This window comes from Pinus tabuliformis, chromosome 3_2, assembly GCF_031772625.1.
Source record: "Pinus tabuliformis cultivar Carrire ecotype Pingquan chromosome 3_2, CPIR1, whole genome shotgun sequence".
In the NCBI taxonomy this organism is placed as follows: Eukaryota; Viridiplantae; Streptophyta; class Pinopsida; order Pinales; family Pinaceae; genus Pinus; species Pinus tabuliformis.
In genome coordinates, this window is record NC_142302.1 from 258,987,789 (window position 1) to 259,012,874 (window position 25,086).

A 25,086-nucleotide genomic window follows, 5' to 3' on the forward strand; every position below is an offset into this window, starting at 1 on the left:
ACAAAAAAAAGGCCGAATACATCAAGTTGATGAAGAAGCAATCTGTCCCATAGACTATCTTTAGCCTCGTAGACATTAAAATAATCTTTCTTCTTTCTTTCTTAATTAAACTCAAAATATCATTTCATTAATTAAACTCGTGGACCCTCATTGGAAAACTTCATGACAGTACGTGACAAGGCTTCTCAGCATTTAAATCATGGCGCTGTTACCGGCAAAACCAATTGTAAGTCCTTAAGAATTTGGTTACTTGCAATGCAACTGCTAAAACCTTAAACCCTACAAGTGTTTGGTGAGACTTTTGCTCCTCCCGAGCTGGATATTTACAATAACAAAAAAAACTAACGCTCATACAGCATTTTGACGTCTGCAAGATTTTTCCCTTTTTCTTTCAGTTAAGCAAGAACACGGATTCTGGGTGGCGCAGTTAAACATTGAGGGCTCTATTGTAGAGCGTGGTTTAAATACCAGTTCATGACCACTGGTGAGCGAGAAACCAGGTAAAATTCCAGCTTATGGTTCGCAGTTACAAGAAAGATAGAACACCTAAGGAATCACAGAATTGTATATTCACTACAGAAAATCGTGCCTTTATCGGGCGCAAAAAGTAAAGACTATACAAATAAAATCAGCGTTGCCATGGGCAGAACATAGAGTTATTAAACATACCCAATATTTGCTTGACTCGGGAAATTCATATTGAGAAAGGAGAAGAATCCAAAATGCGTCATCGCCTTCCTCCTCGCGCTGTGAATGTAACAAAGTTGGCAGATGCCAGAGCGCCGGAGGTGGAAGCATTTTATTCTATCATCCAGAAGAGAGTAAAGCTCCGTAAAAGGAAGAGAGAGGAGGATGCCCAAGATTTTACTGTGCCTCGTAGCCAGCGGCGCAGGACCACAAGCTACCTCAACCGCAAGGTCAACCTCTGGAAGAAGCGGAAGCGGGACGCACTGACTAGATTCAATCGTTTCAAGACTAAAACAGCGGAGGAAAACGGCCATGATAATGATGCGGAAAAGTTGAGGAAACTTTGCAGGTGTGTCCGTCGAAGAATTGAGCTCAAAGGTGGGAGTGTTGGTGGTTTTGGATACTCTAGAGACGGCACTGCAAGGCTTGTAATGCATGTCTGGCATGCCAAGAGATTCAAAATGATTAAGAAATGGGGCTACTATCTTCCGTTGGGGTTTTTTGGCAGGTACGCATCAATGAACCATCTCATACTTTCATATGTTTGAAGAATAATGAGTTTGACAGAATGCTTGGCCTGTCTTTAATATAAGTTTATGTTTCCGAGAAATTGCCAATTGTGGGAATTCACCAGCATTAAAAGACTTGCCGGATATTCGGTCTACAAAATTTTGTGCAAGTTTAGAATTTGGATTTGCTCTGTGTCTGTCTATTTTCTCAAACTGTATCTCTCTGTTTTCTTATTGCCTGCATATATGACGCTCGCAGTGCGTCATAACATCAAGAAACAGCTTTACATACAAAATACAACTTTGATCATTTTATTTGCAAATTATGGCTTCAACTTTGATAGTTTTATTTGCAAATTATGGCTTAAAATGCTGCATTTTAGGTTAACAATGCACCAAAATTAAACTAAGTAAATTAAGTGAACTTAAAGCGGACATACTCCCTCGGTTGGATAGTGCTGTCCTGTTGGACATGGGTTTCAAGTTTTGCAGATGTGTTAAGTGCTTGACAGATGTTCCCATTTGAACAGAATAACCTTTATAGTAAAATCAGTGACCGCATCTTCCGAGAATGTATCGTTAAAATGCTCGAAGGATCTGTTTGTTTTTGAAGTGTAGATCATCTTTGTAAACTTTTAAACTTTGAAATATTGTACCAGTACACAACATGCAGATGCGCAGGTGAAACAAGTAGTTCAGTATATTCAGAGTGGTGACAATGATTGAAATTTAATGCCAAAGTATTTTAGAAAATTGCCTATGAAAATCTCAGAGATAAAAGATAAGCCTTCACTTTTCCTGCAGCAGGAAATTGGACTGTAGTAACGTCTTAGGCTAGGGGGATCTCAGTATGCATCCCCTTGATTAAAAATGCTTTAAAATGCAGAGGCAGAGGATCAAGGGCTGTGTTGAAATGGTCCAAGTCGAGGGCACTGCTGCATGATGCAAGCTACTTTAGCGCTGTTCAGTTGGAGGGCCCTGAGGCAAGTGCAGTCGCTGACTCTTTAATTCATTGCTTCCTACTGCTGTTCTGCAGGGATAGGATGTTGAACTTGATAGATTTACTTTGTAGTATCAGGAAGCATTCTTTTGCATGTAGTTCAAGCACTTGCTGCCTGTTTGTTGTTTTTATTACTTTATTTTGATTGCACTTTTGTTCTCTTATCTATATTTGGCAGGGTTCCCTTTTGAATGTTCTGAGAATGGTACTAGAGCCTGCACCACCATCAGTGGCATCCATGTCAGAAATGCAAAAAGCTGAATTATGCGGAGTGTGCTATGGGACTGCTATGGTAAGGCAGTTTGTGGAAATAGGTTCCCTATTGTGACTTTGTTGTGTTCTTTTTCTCAGAAAATCTAGTATATGATTGTACAAACTATATATTTGAGCGATGTCTAAAAATCTACATTTGCAGTTGAACAAAGTTGGGGAATCCCCTCACGGCTCTATTGCACCTGTGACTTACTTGTGGTGTCCATCTGCTAGTAATATGCATAAAGAGACAACCAACATAGACTTGAAGGATGGATGTGCTATTAACAGTGATGGAAAGGATGAGAACAATCCAACACGATATTTATGGATATGGATCCATGCTGCTGCCTTTGATGATGCATTCAATACTTTACAGTCTGCTTGTCAGAGACAGGTGACATATATACTTTTTTATTCCATGGGAAAAACTGGTAACCTTTTATTAGATATAGAAGTGAAGTGTACATTCTGCAGATGCAAGTTTCAACATTTCAAAAGATGAAAACAAAACAACCCTAAGGCATAAAGTCAATGCTTCCTATACGCTTTATCATAGATCCAGGGATTACAAACTGTCTTTATTATGTTCTATCAAAAACACTCCAAAGAGAGTATTCGTGCCTTCATTAAATCTAAACTCATAACAGAGCTGTATATTTTCACATATATCCTCAACAGGAGACTCATAACTATGCCAAGGCCCAAAATGCTATCCTGGATTTTAAAACTGCACCAAACAACTTAACAGTTTTAAAGAGTATTTAAAATATACAATTTGCATGGCCAGAAAGGTCCAGAGACCTGTCCCTAACACCGATGTACCATAAATAAGCCTGGGAGGAGTGATGACTGACTGAATTGAAAATTTGGATATAGGTTGAGTGCTGAAAGAAAAGCCCTCATGGGCTTCATTAACCATCCAAACGCTGACAGCCACCTCTTCCATTTTTAGAAAGTCTCTCACATAATCACATTCAAAAACAAATTTTACAGGCTTATGCAAACCTACAGCCAATATTTTAAATGCAGTCTTCCACCTGTTATTCCCATATGAATATTTCTCAAAAAAAAATGAGAGTCATGGCACCCCGTAAAGGGTCTGTACCTAGGCTTTCACCTCCTCTATCCAGCCTCAGAATTTAATCAATTAAAAGAAAAGGACGTAGAATTTCCTTTGCACAAACCGTGAAACAGTTCTATAAACAAAATATCAATACAGAAATTTTTGGATCCTTATCATTTGAGATTATTGCTCATGCTCTTTTCACAGACATCTGACTTTTTGTCTGAATAACTTAGTTCCTTTGGTCAATAAGAATGTCAGTCATTGGGTTCAGCAACAAGCTTCTTGAGACAGTGCGTCTGCCTTAGTGTTAAGTTATCTATACACATGATGGACGGAGATTTCAGTAAAGCCTTGTGCTATTCTCTTCGGCTGCTCCAGGATTGGTTGGAGAATCATATTGTCCCTCCTAGCTAGCCCTGTCATTCATTTAATTACCAACAGGGAGTCTCCAAACACCTGTAGTTCTGTCACCCCTTTTCTCTAATCGCTTTCAGCTGCAGTTTGAATGCCAACAACTCTGTTTAGTTATTTGAACCACTTTATATTCCAGCCTTGAATTTGAAGAAATAATAATCACTTATAAATAAAATACCTTCAGTCTGCCCTTGACTTGCCCCATCAAAATAGCCCAACTACCCGGCTTTTTCAATTGGGAAATGGGTAATTCTCTTTTCTGTAGGCCTCTTCTCTGGTGCTTTAAAACTTTTAAATATATGTCTGATTTGTGAGGCGCATGGGAAAGATCGAACTAACTTGTGTTGGGAGATCTCTGAGTTTCTGGCAAGACAGATCTCCCATGATACCAGTAAGGGTAGCCCTCCAAAGACTCTTAATTCCTTATGCTGTTCCCAATTCTGCATACACTCATCTACAAACTGTCCTTGCCAACTGCCCTTGCAAACTGTTAGTACATGCATTTCTGCTCAAACTTTCTCCACATATGGACAGCTTTTTAGTAGGTGATCAATAGTTTCTGCTGACAGCTTTCACAGTATGTAATGACTTGGACCATGCCTAGTGTGCTTTTGGACAAACTCCCATGTTAATGCCTTGTTTCTAAGGGCTAGCCACATAGAGACTTTCTAAGGGCTAGCCTTCAGTTTCCACAGATATTTCCACCATCAGGCCATTTCTTGATTTTTCTCCACGAATAGTTCTTTTATTCCAAGATTGCAGTGTAACCCGTTGTAATATCCCCTACAAATTAATTTCCTATGGAAGGACGAAATGGCCTATCCAATCCCGTATGGTATAGTCTTGATAAAGGGGGAAAACCCAATTTTCCCAATGTTGGGGCAACGCTGTGAAAATGTTGGGTTGTCTGGGCCAAAAAACCCAAAATTGGGGGTGGCATTCACAACCCCTCTCATTTGGGAGCCCATGAAGGAATCTATAAATACAAGAGAGTTAGAATCATTTGGGAAGCATTGAATTGGATTGATTTGTCTCTGTTTTCTTTGAGCCTGCAGCTCTGAGGGTTTTACAACCCCTTTCTCTTTCTTGACTAGTTTCGGTGGAGGTGATCCCATCCTACCCAGTCACCCTTTCCCTTGTTCTGGCACAACATTGGAGCAGCTTGGGTTTGGTTTTTACGATTTTCCTTGTCCTAGCACAATATATTTGTGAAACAACTTGGGTACGATCTGAAGGCAGTGGTTCTCTGTGGAGCAAAGGTCAGGTTGAAGACATTTCATCGTCACTGAGTTCTGTCATTGGGAACCAGACCTTCCTGTGACATCCTGTGGTCTACTAACCACAAGTCATTGTTCAGGTATAGTGCGGATTACCTTGGGAGCTACCAAAGTGTGTAGTGAAGTAGCGTATGCTCTAAAAGACCGAATTCGAGGGCTTAGTTTGCTTGTTTTCTTCCAGACCAGAAAGGCACATCATAAGACATCTTGCCCATTGAGTTTAACGATGACACTTTCACCTGGAAAGCGTATGGTTTTTCCTGAAGCACCAATCAAGCATTAAAGACAACATGGGTTGTCGAGCAATAAATTCGCTATTTCGACCTGTCTATTTAAGCGAGTCACCATGGGCGAAAGTGGTCCCATCACTAGACCGCTTGTGTAAAGCTAGTGTGGTTGAAGTGCGGTGAAGGGATCTCGAATAGAGCACATTCCAAAGATGTCCTACGACACGGTGCCCCCGATTTGAATACCTCTACGGGCTATTGGATAAAAGGATTCTGTGGCCAGTTTGTGTGCCTCCATGAGGCCAGTAAATTACATCCCTAAGTTTGCTAGTTCGACCTTTTGTTGATGTAAGGGTAGAATAACGTTAGATGCTAGATTAACACAATGACACTTCGATGAATATGACAATGTTATTTGGTGAACTAGTTTATTGTCAGAATCTCATTAGTGGATTATTGGTCAGGGGGCAGTCAACTAAATATAGCATGATTTATGACATTGAAACAATATTGGGGGGATTCTTGACTTGGATGCAAACTCTATTTCATTAGACAGTAAATGTGATTCCATTGAAAACTTTATAACTGTTGAATGCTTTACATTTGCTGGGCACTTATTGTTTATGAATATGTACTATTGTTGATGTTTTATTGAAGAAAAAACCTAGTTAGAATAGATACCCTAGAGGTAAAATTATCCTAGGACACAGTGGTATCAAGGTTGTGCATCTTGCCAGCTTATGAGTGCCTAAGCCTTGTATGCTTCCAGAAGATACTGACATCGTTATAGTAAGAAGAAAAAGGGACACCCAACATTTAACTATGGGAGACAAAGTAGGGCAAAGAGGACAAGAGCTTGGTGGTCTTGTTACCACTCAAACCAGCAGGGGACCTAAAAGGGGACATTGTAGCTTGTAGGAGATCAAGTTTTTCCTTGGGTAAATTCCCGAGAAATTGATGCCCTAGGTGACCTTTGAGGGCTAGACCTAGGAAAAAGTGGTAAAAGGTGAAAAAGATGACCACCCTTTTTAGGGATTAGTGCCTAATTCACTTGGGGATATGGAGTCAAGGATGATGATGAGTAAGAACTTGGTTTCTTGATCAAGGAGGCCCAGAGAGTCAGCTTCATCCAATGTTGAGAGAAAGAAAAGAAAAGTGACCTTCAAGCATTTATACTTCCAAGCAAATGATGCAAGCTTACCAAGACAAATAATCTCTAGGACATTTCATTCATATAACATTGGCCCATACATTAAATTAGCTAAAACATGCTTAATTCCACATTTCAATTGTGTAGCAACTAGCCTTAATTTTAGCAGTATGCAACAACAAGAATAACAATGTTAAAATTTACTTACAACGTTATAGAGTATATCCAACTAGCATTTCGTTTGCAAGACAAAGCTCCAAGACAAGAAAAATAGCCCAAATCCATACATCAAAATTCATCCATCTCCAAAAATATCCTCCAAGGAAAAAATGCGAAGTTCTTTATGATTAGAGAGATTCCAAATCAAGTGATGATCCAAAAGAATGTATCTAACATCAATATATAGCCTCCTAAGGAGTTCGAATTAGCCTATGGGCCTACATTAGCCCCTAATGATAAAATAATGTGCAAATAAAACCCCTATTGGTGACAAGCCCACCAAACTAGCTCACAAGTGGAAAAATAAGCCTCACAAGGGGCCAAATAATAATATGTACATGTCATGGGGCCCTCCAAAGGCCTAATAATGTCTTGAAGTGCCATACTAAGGAATACATTCCAATATGATGGACAAGGGGGTGGCCCCTTGTTCTCTAAGTAGTAGACCTGTGGTACTCCCAGTGGGTATGAGGGCACATAAATGACCCCATGGGCCTCCATATGAATCAAAGATGCCTATAGACCCTCTGCAAGGGTCTGAGTGGTGCAATGAATGCTGCCATGACGTCGTGAAAGTCCTGGGACACCTGCCAAGAGTGTGGGGCTCCTGTGGGGGCCTGCGTGGCATAATGTGCCAAGCATATTGCCATCATCCCAAAAGTTGATTGCTAGTAGTCTCTGAGCATTGATGAAGATCCGTGGAGTGCTGTTTGCTGTTGTGGAGGCCAATGGCTCTCTATGCATACCCTATATGTGCCAATGTAGACCTCTGGGGGTTAGGATCCCATATAGGGAGACCAAACCCAAATGGAAACCACTTGTAATCCTGCATAAGATCCAACGTGTCCCCTAGGCTTCCAGTACAACCAGTCATTAAAATAATTGTGTAAAAGAGTTTACAAACCATGGATAACAAAGTGGGCACTTCATAATGGCATGCCCTTCCATAGTGGGTTTTAGCATGTGCTAGTGTCTCCAAGCTCCAAAGGGGGTTAACCAAGTACCTTATTAGGTGGTTTCAACCCTTAAAGGGGATAGTATGTCTAAGGTACATCCCTCTAGTGGGGGTGGCAAGTGATAAATAAGTGGAATGGAGTAGGAAATGAGAGGGGCAATCCTGGGCCACATATTGGGGCATAGGGGTAGCTAGATAAGGGAAGCCCACATCTGGGTATGTAATGTGTAGGAGGGAGCAATCGTGGTACATGAGGTGTCCCTGCCTTGATTTTTCAACCCTTCTTTGTATGCCTTTTGCCTTTTATGAAATTTCTTTAATTAACTGCTAGGGCTCAAAGCTCCTCAGGGCTCAAAGCATAAGAGCATGATGTGTAAGATATAGCAATGATTACCCCCTTTTAGGTAGGGCAGTTCATTGCCCTCCAGGGGTTGGGACAATCATGGGTTCCTGAATGATAAAGGAGGCTCATCTAGGGCCTATGGAACCAGGGTGATGACCATGGATTGGGGTAGAGCTCATGTATTGGCTTTTGCCCACGTGCTAATTATTTTGTCTCGACCATCTTTTGCATTTAGTGGTACAATTTCCTAGTAAATGTGGCCAATTATGCTTTTTCTTTTTCTTTTTTCTTTTAATTGGTTTAACCTCCAGAGTATCATTCCAGGCTCGACCTAAGGTGGGGGTAAGGGGATAGGGAGGCTGGCCCTATGTGGACCTAGAATGGAAATGTGGACCCAGGTGGGAGAAATGATGAATGGGGTATAGTGAGTGGAAAGAGAGTAATATATGCGGATAAAGGAGTGGGACCACACACCCAAAGTTGGGGTTTCCCAAGTAGTACCACCCCAGAACCAAATGGTCAATAAAGGAGATCCCATGGGACTAAGATCCAAGGGTAACATCCAGAAGAGATCAAAGGGACAAGATCACAAACTAAGCCCACCCTTTTTGCCAATTCCCCTCATCAATCCATAACCAGAAGTATCCATGATAAATAAACCCAATACTCAATTACCAAATGACAAGACATTCCTTTAGATTCGGGAGGCCCACCTTTAAACATATGATCAATACAGGTGGGTGAGGGACCACATGATTGGCTCAGGTGGCAAAGAAATGGCACAATGAGCTAGTAGGAGGCGGGCTGCCGACTTAGGTTCATCATGGAGAAAAATTTCTCATGTGGATATAGCCAATGAAGTGGTGGGTAATAGGTCTCTTGTAAGAAATAACCCATTAGCAACAACGAATGACCAATATATTAATACAAATACAACAACAAATGATACAACTTATTGTCCATGCTATAAACAATTTGGTAATAATGGTGTAAATGCTAGCAAGAAGATTGGTGCTGAAAGGAACAACAACCACAATCCCGATTTGTCCAATTTTGTTGGTCAAGCAAACAATGGGGTGACTAGTGGGAGAAGTCACAGACCCTTACTTCCGCAATTTTTAAACAATCAGCCACCTGCAACCAAGGAGCAACAATGTAGGATGGACTCGTTAATGAGTACTTTCGGGAGTATGCAACACTAGAAGAAAATACACGAGCAAATTTATCTTTCAATGAAGACAACAACATTAAATACTGAAATAGGCCTAGGGAACAATGAAATCAGGATTTGATGTGCAAGGTAGGAAAGCCGTCCATCCCCTCTTTTGATGGGTCATTAAAATCCTCAGCAAGGGCTTGGGTACAAAAGCTGGACACCTATTTCTGATTTAAGCCCATGCAGGAAACATACACTATTTGATATGCCACTTTACATTTGGAAGGGGAAGCGCATGAATGGTGGTACCATGTTCTGGTCACCTTGGGACACTCCAACATAACATCTTATATGGACTTCACCCAACAATTGATAAAGCATTTTAATTGAAGGTATCTTGACATACATTTTAGGAAATTGGCAAAAATCAAACATACAGGGACACCTGATGAGTACATTGCAGAATTTGAATGGACAACAGTCATGGTAATAGACCTCTTGTAGCAGAGACAAGTAATGCTCTTTGTAGAAGGTCTAGTTGAACCACTACACGGATGGGTCAAAGCCTTCAATCCTACCACACTGCAGGAAGCCATCAACAAGACTCGAGATATGGGAGATGTAGCACCGAAAGTGGAGAATACCACAAGTCCCCCCAAAATATAAGGGAAAGAGGATATCTCTGGACAAAGAAACCATAGTAACATGGGTACCGCTCCCAGGCATTGGAGAGCACGTACCCCATGCTCCTGGGAGCTTGGGAGCTGGTAGGAAACATTCCAAAATCGCCAAGAGCTTGGGAGTTGGTAGGAAACGTTCTAAAATCACCGGGAGCTTGGGAGCTGGTAGGAAACATTCCAAAATTGCCGGGAGCTTGGGAGTTGGTAGAAAACGTTCCAAAATCGCCGAGAGCTTGGGAGCTGGTAGGAAACATTCCAAAATCGCTGAGAGCTTGGGAGCTGGTAGGAAACGTTCCAAAATCGCCGAGAGCTTCAATGGGTACTGCGGAGCTTTTCAGAAGCTTCACTACTACAAATTTTGATGTTTCGGGTACCTATTTTGAGCAGAGAAGGTATCATTTGTTTATTTTCTAAGTGATACATGTCAAGTTAGGGGGATGGACTGCATGGGCTCTGTAAAGCGACAAAGACGTGGAGATGTAGCAAAGGTTTCAACAAAATATAGATAGTTTCTAGTCATTCCTTGGCAGCTTCTGTTGCAAATCTTGAAGTTCAACAATTGCAAATAAGTTTACTTTCTTGAAGTCTATCTTGACGCTGTAATGATAAGATTCAAAAATTTACAGTGATGGTCAGAAAGAGAAAGAGTAGCGTGTTAGTTAGTTTCATTTTATAAATTTTCAAACTTGAATTTCGAAGTTGAATATAATATAGTGTTGCATGAAATCACATAATAATCAAGTAATAATAGCCTTTTTTTCTTTTTTTGGTTTGGGAGTTTCACATGTTTCTTTGCTGGCAAGGAATTTCATTGGCAAATTGTTGATGGATTAATATTTTTTTTATTTTCTATAAATTTTCTGGCAGTGTTTCAAAGTTCAATCTTTTACATACTTCATTGCAAGATGGGATTTGCAGGATGGAATTTGATTGGCAAGTTTTGGATGGAAATAAATAAATATTTTTATTTTTATATACTAAATTTTAATATATTATATTATTGCCGCTCCCAACTTGACGTTTCCAGTAATTGGGCAAAGCTTCTTGCCATGTCGGATACTTGTTCCCTCGTACCCAAAGTACCCACGTACCAAAAACTCGTGCAACATAGAAAGAAACTAAGAAGGATCGGTTGCATGAAGAAACTCGAAATGAGCTTAGAAGAAAGAAGCTTTGCTTCACTTGCAAAGAGCCATGGGAACCCAGTCACCGATGTTTGGGAAAGGGAAAGATTCACTACATTGAAGTATTTTCGGATAGCGACAATGAGGGTGATACAACACAACCACCAAGAAAGGAGCCTAGCATTTCTGAAGAAGCACCATTCTTGAAAGCAGCTAAGAAGCCACTTTCGAAAATTGAAGGAGGTACTATTGCCAATCTCTCAGGAGTCCCTAAATATCACACATTCAAAATCAAAGGTGCTATACAAGGGCAACGAATCATAACATTGATAGATGGTGGAGCAACATACAACTTTATTGATGCAACTGTGGTGGTAAGGAGAGGCATCCCTACCTAAGAATTTGAGGGCTTCGAAGTGAGGGTAGTTGATGGGTATCATATGACATGCACATAGGTAGTTCCACATTTGAGCATCACACTTGGTAAGTATACACTTACTGATGATTTTTATGTGATAGAATTGGCAGATACTAATATGGTGTTGGGAATACCAGAGTACAATGGTTGTACTCACTAGGAAGGTTCGTGATGAATTACCAAGTTATGGAAATTGAATTCTTAGAACCAAAGGGCAATAAGGTAAATACTAAGAGGCATGACCAACGATGGTCCTCGAGTTGTAACAACCCAGCAAATAGAGGTCATACCCAAGTAAGGCGAAGTCACTTGCATGATATCTTGTAGAAGTATGAGTAACGACTTACAATCTAACGTGGTTGGATATGAAGAGAATACCGAGCATGACACATTCTTGAGAGATTGGAGAACCCACCTCTTAATAGAGTACTCCAAGAATAAGTTTGCTTGCGAATTATTGGACGGACTCATTCGTGATGGTAGGGAAAACGATATCATCTTCTATGAAGATGAGATATATTTCATTCTCGAATTTACACGTAGGGAAAGACTCGTTAGAATTTCACATGACAAACCAATTGAAGGCATGTTGGAGTTCCGCCTTTACATCAAGAATCTCACAAATATGGAATAGGAAGTGGGCAAAAACAGATCAAAGACGGATGGCAAGAACCCAAAGTCAATCTGATTGCAGCAATAGATTCTCCTGAAGTGGAGGAATTTTACCCACATGGGCTTTGTGGGCAAGCGTACCCAAGCATGTGGTTTTTTACCCAAAGTGGTGGGCACAAAACCAAGAAGCATTTTGGAAGTTTGACCATGGTGGCAAGTGGAGAGCCCTAAAAGGAGCCTAGGGATCATAAGGCAACCATGGAAGAAGGGTTTGAATGAGAGATTTTTTTTTTGATTGTGTGTAGTGGGCTTGTAACTAAAAGTTCAAGTCGACTGGCTTGAAAAGGTGCCCCAAAGGGCTATTCGTTGGACCCAAAGAACACATAAATAGAAAGGATTGTGACCTCATTTGAGCCATTATCACCAAGAGCAAATTTGTCATAGTGAAGAGGCATATGGTCTGAGGTAGCCGCAACACTTAAGGAGCTAGCTCATGTGGAGCGGAGGAGCAATGAATTGTCTCTTTTGAAGTTTGGACATGGCCAAGTTAAGGGAAGATTGCAAGCAACGTATAGGGTAGTTCTGTGGACATGCATTGGTGGGATTTCTCTGTTTAACACAAACCAAGATTTCTGTGAGGCTTAGAAGGAGGGCCAAGCTCCTGTAGTCTCATCTAGGAGGACCATAGTGCCTAAACAGGTGGTTGGACCTGTTATCACTCCAAAATTTCTCTTGAGTTATTAGGAAAGAAATAATAGAGGTAACCACAAACCTACTTTGGAGATTAGGATCTAGCCTTCCTAATGCTTAGAGAGGGCTCTCTCTTTTTGATTTAACTTTGTTTAGTTAATTGATTTTAGGCTAGTTATGATTGTACTTAAGTTTTGATTTTCATTTGGTGGTGGGATCACTTACTTAGATGAATAGAGTGATGTCTTTTCCCATTGGGCTATGGGGTCAAATGTCAAGCAAACAGGATTGGATCAAATTCTAAAAATAGTGTCTATAGGGCAAGATAACTGAGTTACTTCAGATCTCAAGGCTGGATGGTGAAGTGGTTTTCAATCGGATCCATGGAGCAATTAAGGGTTCCTTAGGCCAGATTATGAAGGAAGTGAAAGAGGTCAACCGAGATGGGAGAGCAATCAAAGATTCTCAGATACAGATATCAGAAGAAAACATAGAAATGATTCATTGTTCAAGACAGAGTGTACTTAAACAAATTCTGAAATAAATTTCCAGTTAATTCATTCACTTTAGATAACATTTAATTTTGTGAGATACATAAGAAAATAACAAATTTGACAAAGAAAATACTTCACTGTAATAGCTCAACACATGAATTTTGTAATGCAATCTCTTTATTACTTAGTGCAGTCTACTGACTTGAAAAAATTGGTACAATAACCCTCAGGTTTCTGATCAATACAACTCTACAAATGTATAGCAATCCACCCTAAATACTTCGAATTATGAAGTATTTATTCAAAAATAGTTTACAAAATATCCCAAACTGTCTTGGGAATTAATCTAGGAGAGAAATATCCTCATGCAAGAAGATAGAGACAGATGTTCAACTGCTGTATGTTGTCCTTATTTATTAGGTTGTGCTGTCTTTATGCTCTGTTATTTCGCTGTTTATTCTCTGCCTTGCTGTTGGTCTTCACGCTAGCTATCCTTTGTACTTTAACCTCTCAACTGATACACTTTCACCTGATATAATTTCACTGTACCGTTTTCACCTTTATTGTGTATTTTTACATTTTGATTGTTCATTTTTTTAGCAAGTCATTTAACTTCTCCCATGTGTCTACATCTGGTAATTGAATATTTACCATCTTCCTGTATATTTCATCTGCTTCAGTGTATTTGGCAAAAGTGGGTTTATTTACAAAAAGGTGTTTTACCTCATGCTGGAGGTAAAACAAGTTCTCAAAGGTCTGATATAGAACCTTTCCAGTAGGCATCGCCTTCATAGAGGAAGTATTTACCTAATCTTTGGCCACCTCTCTAATTCTTCTGTTGTAGTCCTCTTGTGGCATTAATTTATCATTTATCACTAAGGGATTGGGTAGACCCTTCTGCCTCAAAACATCAAACTTTACCATGAACTTGTCTATGGCCTGTTGCATGGTTTGGCATTTGTCCTCAAGGTTTAACATCAAATTCCTCTTGGTGAGGACCTTTTTCACCTCCAGTATTGTGCCTGTCCTGTCAGCTATGTGCAATTCTTGCAATTCATATTTGTTTTTGGAGTTCAGGAAATGGATTAGTCTAGTGTTTTCTTTTGGCATGTCTCCCAGTTCAGCCTTAACTCTCTGTATGGCTTCTGTAGCCTCTTTAACTAAGTCACTATGTTCAAAGATGACTTCAATGGATGGCCAAATATCATTGACAGAGTCAATGATATTGGCCCATAATTGTTCCTTAGCTTGGCCAAGTGGTTCCCTTAATGTTAGCTCTTTCTCTAGGCTTTTTATCCTCTCATTCATCCTGGTTGACTTTTGTACTTCCTCTTTGTGCATAATCTATGCAAGCTTACTGTCATTTTCTAGACTTGTTATTTTTTCCTTAAGCTTGTTTATTTCTGTGGTCTGAATGGACATGTCTTCCATTGCTTTGGCCAACTTACTTGCCTCATCACTTGGCTGAGTTGCTGCTTTTGTCGAACCTTTGCTGATGTAGATGCTGTGGCAGCTGGTAGTGTTGTAGCTAGTGGAGCTGTAGGAGCTAATGAAGCTACCAAAGTTGATGGTACTGTTGTGGTGACTGTTGGAATGACAGTGGCAGGGGCAGTCTCAAGGCTAGCCTATTTCAGCTGTATCAAGCTGTCCAACTCCTTCTCCATCTCTTTTAATTGATCATTTAGTTGGAGAACAAGGTCCATCATTTCCTCCTGATGTGTTTGGCTCTCAAGGACCTCTTTTGTTTGTGGATGCTCTGAATGAGGAAGTTCAGTTGTTTTTTGAGAGCAACAATGTCCTCATTCTTTTTCTTTATCAACTTCTCAGTAGCCTTGATATCATTGGGATCATGTCCCAGCTCAATGACCAAGTCTTCCAGTGACTTGATTTTGTTATCCTTGGCTTGTGAGGAGGCCTTTTCCAGTTTGTACTATGCAGTGATGTTATGTAATGAACTTTGCAGTTTGTGTGCAGTCATAGCCTTACCTGTCAAGGTGGAATAGATCATCTCACCTGCATGCTTGTGAAACTCAATTTGGTCAATGGGATGAACATCCCTGGCCAAAACCTCAAAATCTGTTTTCCTATAGTCTGCTGATGTTTTTGGCTGCTGGACTATAGGTTGCATGAATGACATCTGCATTTTTCCTGTTTTGATGTCAAAGGCTGACATCAACTTGTTTTGATTTGTAGGTGTCTGCTTGAAGTATTGGGCATAAGTCTTAGCCTTCAACTTCTCATTTCTCAACTTAATTTCCTTGTATCTATCTTTGATATCCTTCTCTTTATCCACAGGCCTGGTGAATGAAGAGACCTCCATGCTGAGTTGTCTCTCAATAAGTTGAGTGTTAGATGTTGAGGGCTGATGTGTTTCTCCTGAAGCTGTTGTGCCTTCGCTTCTTTCCACCATTGTATCAGTGTCAGTGTCTTCCTGTTTAGTTACAGGATTAAGCTTGGGCCTCTTCCTGTAACTAATCTCAAACTGTTCATCCATGGTTTCCATAGCTAAACTAGAACCTTCTTCTCTGGTTCTCTTTGTACTTTTGTCTTCATTTGCTGGAGTCTGTAAAAGAGGAGGAATGTTCATTGGTTCTCCTAGTTATGGACCCTGCAGGAAGGAACTTGTATCAATCTGTTTTTCTCAATGTTGCACTAATCGTTATCGGGATAATATCGGCGCGAGGAAAAAATCGTAATAATCAGGAAAAAAATCGTTTGGTACAAAAATATTCATTTTTTTTCAATTTTTTTAATATCTAAACCATCTACAACATAAAATATACATTGACACATAAATATGATAAAAGAACTAATATATAAGATGTTTAATATCATTTCTAGTGCTAAAATCACACATAACAGTGAATCATGTCCTGAATAGTAAGTCCTAACTCCTGAGTCCCAACTCAACCTCAAAATATCAACAAAAAATATAATAATGTATGTCATATCATGAATCATAATGTCATATACAATGAAATGAACCAAATAACTAAAGTCTAATAATACTGATTTCCTTTGCCCCTCTAGATGTAGATGTCGGTGGAGTTGGCAGGCCGCAGTAGACTACGGAGTCTGCTGTGCTCTAGAAGTTGAAGAATTAGGAGCTACAGGAGGTAGACTACGTCCTCTACTTGTGATAGGGGTAGCTTGGGTCACCTCCTCCTCCTCAAAAAAAAATAATTTTTTTCCCCACGATTTTTTTTCGAAAAAATCGCCTATAAAAAAAAAGTCTGAGTACTACTCACGATTTTATCTTTTTGCTGAAAAATCGCGAAAAAACGATAATATCGCGATTTTAACAACACTGGTTTTTCTACATCAATTAATGTATTCTCTACATCAACTCCAGTACTGTGCATGTCTATCAAAGTGTTTTCCAACCATTCTGATTGGTTGGAAAATCTCTCTATGTTTGGCTTGGGATGATGAATGAAAGGGCTCAATTTGACCTTGAGCCTTAGCGTATTTATGACTCCATGAGGGTCATATTGCCACATAAAATAGTTTTTGAATTTCATCTCCTGTAGAATGTTATCGACCTCTGGTCCAACTTCCCTATTATTGCAAATAAAGGGGCCCAATTGATTTTTCATTTTGAACTGGGTCTTCTTCCTAGTTGATAGGAAATTTACTTCATTAGAGTTTATTATTTGTCTAAAGTACTCTAATGCAAATAACTTCATGGGGAGGTATTTGAGCAGTTTGTAGGGGGCAAGTTGGCATCCATATATCCTTATTTCTATGTGGTTCTGGTACCCAGTGTCCCACTTTATTGTTCTTGGCGAACTGTAAAACTCTTTTGATCTTGACTGATTCTGGGCCGAGGGCTATTGGTTAGCATATTCATAACTGGATGGACAAATGAATCAATGAAGTCGTTGTAAGTAAATACTGTGGAGGACTTTTGGATCAAGGGTGTCCAATATATGACTAATCTTGGATTGCCTTTGGTGTCAAATTCTGAATGTTGACAGGGAATTTGTCTGATTGGTAGTACAAGAACATATGAAATAACGCTGAAGAATACTTGAAAACTCTCTCACTTGGTAGTCTGATGAATTGTTCAGGCATCCTATCTGCTATGAATTGAGCATAGTTGTAAATTATAGCAGGTGGCTTGCCTGGGCAAAAGATGGAAAGGAAGGCAAGAACAACCTCATCCACATGTCCATCAGAGGTGTAACCTAAAATGCAGGAGAGCATGGTTATGATTTGTCTGCCTCTCTCAGAAAAAATGGTGGTAGCATATGGAGGACTTTCTGTAGGAGTATGACACTCCTCTACGATGAAAGTTTGGAAAATTTGGGCTATTCTGGGAAGGTCTAACTTGGTATAGAGGTTTAGCAAGTCTTCAATAGAAAGTGGGGTCTCATTTGGGTTTGGTTGGACACGCAACATTTGGTTAATGGATTTTGCAGTGATGGTAAATAAAACTTGCTGGTCAGGGGTGACAATGGCTCTTTGGCTGGGAATGTAGCAAGCATGACAAAAGTGAATGATTTCTGGGAATAGGTGTACTTCTGGAAACAAATGGGCAAATTAGACTCCCAAAGGTGAATGTTATCATTTTGGTTTAAAAATTTGTCCTTACTCCAGCAGTGGAACTTTAGAAGGCAGGCAGGGGAAGCAATGTCCTTAATTTGAAAGTCTCAGCTTGCTAAGGCAAGGTGGTCAATGTCCAGGTGAGGGGTTTGCAGAGGTCTCATGTCCAGAGAAGTTTGGGAAGCCATGATTGGGTTTACAGATTTGAATTAGGCTTTTAGTGGTTTCAGGAGTGAGGTTTAGAGGTTTTGGAACAATAGGTTGGTAATTATAGTCTGTGAAAAGGGTTTGGTATATACAAATAAGTTTCTTTTCAATTTCTGGAAGGTTTCTTCAGTTAATTCAATTAATTAACCATTCAATTACACTGTGTGTGTTAAAATTGAAGGGCCGTTCTGGTTTTTCCCAAGAATACCTGGAAATTAGCGGTCTGGCGTGCAAATGGGGTTCTGTGGTAATTGCAGAAGGTATTGAGGCTTCAATTGTCAACTGGTTGCTTCAATTGGGTATCCAGAGCGTCTTCAGGCGACAGAAGGTGGTCAAATTTGGTCGCAGAGGTTTAGGGTGTCGCAAATGGCTAAGTAGCAGTTTGTAGTGAAAAACGAGCGAAAAGAACAATTTGGGGCTTTTTCGGCCTTTTAACGGGTAACGGTCACATTTTGGCGTGGAAATAATTAAATGAACAATGGGCAGTTTTCGGTTTAGCCGAGGAGGTGGTTTTCTGGGCCATCGCACCGCTTTTGGAGGGCGAGTGATATTTTTCGCGAGCACGCGATCTAACCTGGTGCTGCCACGTAGCAGAATAGTGCCCAGGGTAAACTGCGAATCTCGCGTGCTCTCGGGCTATTATCAGTCGGACGATGAATCCGCGTGATATGGCTGTACACTGTCGGATCCGGGGGTAGGAAATCAGAGGGCTATCGCGTAGTTGAGTTGCACGGATGGAGTCAGGTAAGTGATTTGGTGGGGCCCGGGGTTTAATTACGCAAAAATGTAATTAATTAGCGCATAATGTCGGGTTTATTAATATAAGCAGCAGGTAATAAGGTGGGACCATGGGTTACGTGGTGGGGTTTTTTAACTGCACCAAGGGTTGGTGGGTTGATAAGGGTATCGGGGGAATATGAAGTGGGGATGTTAATTAAATAATGCGGGATTTTAGGAAAAACTTAGGATATAGGGTTTTAGTGGGTTTTTAAGGGGAAAATGGAAATTAATAAGGGGGAAAGTGATATTTGTAATGGGGAATGGGTTTCACACTAGCGAAAGGGGTTTTTAGGAAGGGGGATGATTTTTAAAGGGTAATTTCTAGGGAAATGTGTGAAACCAAGTGGTAAAGGTCAAAATGAGGGGAAAAGGGTATTTATAAGTAATGAAGGGATAATGGGGGAAATTAGCAAATAAATATGTGGGGGTGTAGTGGAATGAGGGGAAATTAGTAAAGAAGGTTGCCAAATATCATTTTTTTCTCACAATTCATCCTGCACATGAAACATAGGATTAAGCATGATAAATGTGCTTTTGACTTAGCAACCTTGTGCACTTTGCAAAACTTTATCTACCTACCCTTTATTTACCCTAACATTTTTTTTCTTCATTTCAATGGGTGCATTTGAGCTTGCTGACCCTTTATTTCCTTCTCTTTTGATAAGCAAGCTATCTAATTCTAACCTTATAACTTCTAATGGCTCAGATTAAATTGATGAGCTCATTTTTATTTTCTACCTAACTACTGATCTGCCAAGGTTAAACAATTTGGCTAGATCTTTATTCTCTATCTATCAATATCAAATTTAAAACATGAATGGGTCAAGATTAAGCTATTTGACCATCATGGATTGTGGCATTTCTGACAAGCTGCACACAATTTTATTTTACGAAGTAAAGCAATGGTAGTGGCATTTGAATTTGCACACTTTCATGATCTTTTTTTTTTGGGTTCATATTTTCCACTTTTTTGATCTTTTTTTCTTTGTTTTTGTCCTTTGATTATTTTTTAGGACATACCCTCTTTACATTTTTCAAATTTTTAATATGGAAAACATTTTGCAGAAAGCAAAAGTATGTACAATATTACAAGACTAACCATAGCCAATTCAAAATTATGAATCCTATTATTATAGGACCCTAATAGGACCAGTTCACAAGGTTAACACATAGTAGAGGCTTATAAAGGGAGGTTTACCGCAGGTTTTCAGGAGGCTTTGACCACAGATTGAAAGGCTGACGTGGACTGCCAGGGTGCCCTAACCAATGGGCCAAAGCTTTAGAGAAAGTTGCATAGGCCGAGGGTTTCAAACAGTAGGAAGAAGGAATCTTGAAGAGGTATGTATGCCATTCTATGTTGATGAATTTTGCTGGGTGATAGTCTTGTTTGATGTTGTGTCTTTGTAGACAGTTCTAGGCTTGGGAACTGTGCCAAAGAATCTCAATGAGGATTTATTTAAAGGGATGATAAATGAATCAAATCATTCACATGTACATAACCTAGATATTTTAAAGATTTCTCAAAGTGTCGATTCCAATACTAACATCATCCAATTTTTAAATGCTTTTGATAAATGAAAAGGAAGATATATGATAATTAAAGATCCTTCCTAAATATTTGTATTATCAAACTAAGTTGGGTCGTATATAAAGATTTCTATAGCTAACAATTATGCATTTGAGAGATGACAAAAGGTGATATTTAATGATGCAAAGGTGCTAATTTAAACAAACTGTTCAATTACCTAATCTCAATGACGATAATAACTTTGCAGGGGCTATCAGGGAGGTCAAAACTCAACTTAGTCTTACCCAATACTTTTATATTATCTCAAACACATGAAGAATAACAAAAATGATTACACAAGGGAGACTCACATGAACACAAATGCTGCTAGAAACTGAAGCCAAAAGCCTTTGATTATCTTCAAAATTTCCAAAATACAATAATGTCTTTGGTTCTATCAAAGTATCAACCCTTCTTACTTCGAATTATGAAGTATTTATAGAGTTTTCTAAAAAATATCTAATCTATTACAATAAAATAGAGTTTATTCCAAATGATTTGGATAATTTTAGATAATACAATTCAAAATAGAAATTCTGGGACTTATTTGCTAAAATGTGCACACTATTCGAGGATCTAGTTTGTAACTGCTACCTTTAAATCTGGTTCTGCTGATGTCACTGCTGTTGCTTGCTCAAATCTTGCCTTTAAACTTGCTTTTTGTTCATTCGATAAGTTCGAGGAACTTATCCCATTTGTCATCATCTAGACATGAAAATTTAATCACTTTTCTGTATGCCTCATCTACCTCAATGTACTTTTCAAAAGTAGGCTTAGTTAGAAAGAGATGGTGAATTTCATATGAAATAAACAAATCATTTTCTATGCCTTGGAGGAAAGTTTTGCCATCAATATTTCCTTTAACTTTAGCAAACTTTGAATTATCTGTTGCTATGTTATGTAATTTTTGTTGATAATCTTCCAGGTGGATCAATTGGTCATGAGAATCTCTCAATGATGGGAGTCCTTTTTGTTGGAGAATAAAAAAAATTTCTATGAAATCTTTTGATTTGAACTTCTAGGCTCTGACATTTGTTTTCTAACTGTAGCATCAAATTCCTCTTCGTCCGTACTTTCCTCGCTTCAAGGACTGCAACTGTTCTATCTTCAATTCCCATATCTTCAAGCTCTTCTCTAGTTTTTGAGTTCAAAACCTTAATAATCCTTGTTGCTTCTCCAGGTCTATGGTCCAGCTCCTCTTTGATCTCTACAATGGTTGCTTTTGCTTTATGCACCAACTGTTCCTGTTCAAACATGATCTCTATAGATGACCAAAGATAGGAGATGGCTGAATTTATGTTTAGCCAGATCTTTTCTTTAGCTTCTAACATGTTCTTTGCACTCGTTGAATCATCCATGTATTTCTCAAGCTGTTTTGTAAGCTTGAAAGTCTTTTGCACTTCTGAAATATATGCATTGTCTCCTTGAGTTGACTGTCTTCTGCCCTCTGTAGTGATGTCTTAAGTTTCTCAATTTCAATATTTCTCAGTGATAGATCTCCCATAGCTTTAGAAAGATGTTTAGTGGCATCTTGGCCGGTTGACCCCATTCCTGCTGTAGAAGTTCCTACAATAACTTGCTGCTCTCTCTCCTTCAGAAGTTTTTCCATATCTACTTCCATTTTCTAAATTTGGATGTTTTGCTCAACAATCATACACAACATATTCTTTAATTGCCCTACTTCATAAGCACGAGGATGATCTATTGTAGGCAATTTCAATTGTTTCCTCAGTGCTTGAATGTCTGCATTCCTGTTCTTAATAATTTCCCAAGCAACATTAATATCATTAGGATCTAATCCTAATTTGATTACAATATCCTCTAAAGCTTTTATTCTCATATCTTTTGCTAAGGATGGCATCTTTTCCAACTTACGTTGTGAATGGATATTATTTAAAGAGGCTTGTAGTTTTGAATCTGCCATGGCAAAACTTGTTAGGGAAGAATAAATCATTTCACCAACTTGTTTATGTAGATCAATTTGATCTATGGGATGAATCTGTTTAATGTCAAAAGAGAACACTGAAGTTTTGTAATCCTTTGCTGATCTTGGATTCGAGACCTTTGGTTCAAGAAATGCCAATTGAAATTGTCCTCTATCAGGGTCTAATGTAGACAAGAGTCTAGTTTGAGTAGTAGAGGTCTGCTTCCAAAACTCAGAATAGGTAGCAGTCTTTAACATTTCATTCTTCTTCTTCATTTCTCTGAACCTAGCAAAAACACTTTGCTCACTAGGAGAAGGGAAAGTAGATGTATTAGGATTTTTTTGCTCAGTATGTTGTAGAGAAAACACAAGCTCGCTTGATAACACAACTGTAGTAGACACTTCTGTATTTCACATCTCTGATAATTCTTCTTCTGTATTCATTGTTTTTCTCCTTTTGAAAACTTTAAATTCTACTGATTTAGACCCTGAACCAGTAGGAGACATACTTTCACGTGGACTCTTCAACTCTCTCTCTTGAAGTCTTGGAGTTTCCAGAGCTGTTTGACTGGAAATTGGTTCTTCAACCTCCTGCAAAGTATTCTCCTCCCATACCTCCTGATTGGCATATTGTTCAATTTCTGGTTTGAGATATGAGTGTAAGGATCAGATTTTTGCTGAACTCTGATAGATGAAATCACTCCAAGGGTCATACACCCAACTGAAACTAGTCTTAAACTTCATTTGGCTCAATAAAATTTCCACTTCCTTATCAACTGCTCTGGTGTTTACAATAAATGGACCAATTTGAGCCTTTTGCTTTCTGGATATAAAATGGATCTCATCCATATTCAAACTCTGCCTTATAAACTTTAGAGCAAAAATCCTCATATGAACAAAAACTGGCAATTTATATGGTTGTAACTCAGAACCATAAATTCTAATCTCTGTGAACTTCTGATATAAGTACCAGTCTCCTACTTTTGACTGCTCACTCATATGCAAAATTCTTTTAATTTCTGTTGATATTCTTGGGACAACATCACTGCTAAGGAGACACAATGACAAATATAGAAATTGATCTATAAAATCACTGAAAGAGTAATCTTCTGAATGTAAAAATTTATAGGGTAAGTTCCTTAGATAGAACGCCAAAGGACACCGCTCACAAACAGATCACAAATTAGTACATCAATATTCTTGACGTGGTTAAAACCCTCAAAGTGGGAAACAGTCCATGGCTTGAGCCATCGCGGCCACTTCATGCAATTTATTAATGTAAAAGAAAGAAAATTTACATAAGCTTCTCTCATGAACGATCACCTATCAAATGACCCTCCATGCTCTTTAAATAGAGATCATGGACCAATCGAGTGTTAAGCGACGGATCAAGTGTCGGTAATACCAAGGAGAGAATGAACCGTTGGATCACTTCATATCTAGAACATATTGTGACCGTCAGATTGTAAGTTACAAAAAGTACATACTAAAGAAACACACTTTACCTAACTATACACTAGACCAAGTTGTACTTAATTATTTCCTATGTGTCGGAATATCCTAACATCCCCCCTTAAGAACAACTTGGGATAGGATTGAAGGATGTACAAAGATGACACAATAGGAGAAGGAAGGAGGCATTAGAGCCTATCCCCCCTTAGTGACAACTTCCTGAACTCCAACCATAAATCGAAGTTTAGTAAACTTCGCCTCTGTGAGAGCCTTTGTAAAGATGTCTGCAACTTGATTATCGATTGAACAATATTGCACTTCAAGAACATGGTCATGAATGAGTGTAGTTCAATGTGTTTGCTACGTTGATGTTGGACTGGATCTTTGCCTAGTTGAATGGCACTTTGATTATGACACCAAAGTGTAGTCGGATGTTGCCACTGAAAACCAAACTCTGATAGGATTTGATGAAGCCACAAGGCTTCCTTACTAGCTTCAACGACACCACGATACTCTGCTTCTGCTGAAGAAAGAGAAATGGCACTCTGTTCTTGCAAGCCCATGTAATAGGTCCAGAACCAAGAGTGAAGACATAACTTGCAATAGACTTCCGATCATCAGGGTCACCGACCCAATCAAAATCAGTGAAACCGACCAATAGAGGAGATGCTTCTGCACTATAATGAATCCCAAATTGAATTGTACCTCAAACATCACAAAGTATTCTTTTAGCTGCTTTCATGTGGGTTTTGCATAAACCGAGCAATAAGGCCAACAACAAAGGAAAGGTTAGGATGGGTATGGGTCAGATACAAAAGTTTTCTATCAAGCTGACGGTATAAGGTACCATCAACTTCAGGGGAAGTACAAGTGACTAAAAGTTTGGCTCCAGACTGAAAGGGAGAAGGGGCTGGCTTAGAGTCTTCCATGTGAAAGTGGTGTAGAAGATCACAGACATACTTGGACTGTGAAAGGGAAATACCTTTTTTGGATTGTAAGACTTGAAGACCAAGAAAATAATGCAAGTGTCCTAAGTCTGTCATTTCAAACTGCTTTTAAAGTTGAACTTCACATGGTTTATAAGGTTGGGAGCACTACCAGTAAGGATAAGATCATCGACATAAAGAACAAGAATGATAAGAGACTTACCCACTTTCTTGGTGTAGACAGTATTGTCAAAATGACACCTAGAAAAGCCATTATCTAAAATAAAGCTATCCATTTTGGCATACCAAGCCCGAGGGGCTTGCTTGAGACCATAAAGGGATTTCTTAAGCGGCCATACAAGGCTGGAGTCTATTTGTATAAATCCAGGAGGTTGTTCCATATAGATTT

The 25,086-nt window shown here is 39.2% G+C and overlaps 1 protein-coding gene across 1 annotated transcript in view; it reads left to right on the forward strand.

Annotated features, from left to right (window-relative positions):
• The first annotated feature begins 208 nt into the window (after nucleotides 1-208).
• The window catches only part of POP1 (ribonuclease Ps), a 258,593-nt gene continuing 233,715 nt past the window's right edge, over nucleotides 209-25,086 (forward strand). The window contains exons 1-4 of the mRNA XM_089416212.1: nucleotides 209-1,195; nucleotides 2,083-2,179; nucleotides 2,375-2,488; nucleotides 2,612-2,845. Coding sequence (XP_089272338.1) covers nucleotides 723-1,195; nucleotides 2,083-2,179; nucleotides 2,375-2,488; nucleotides 2,612-2,845 — 918 coding nt within the window. The 5' untranslated portion in view covers nucleotides 209-722. The remainder of the gene's footprint in view (nucleotides 1,196-2,082; nucleotides 2,180-2,374; nucleotides 2,489-2,611; nucleotides 2,846-25,086) is intronic.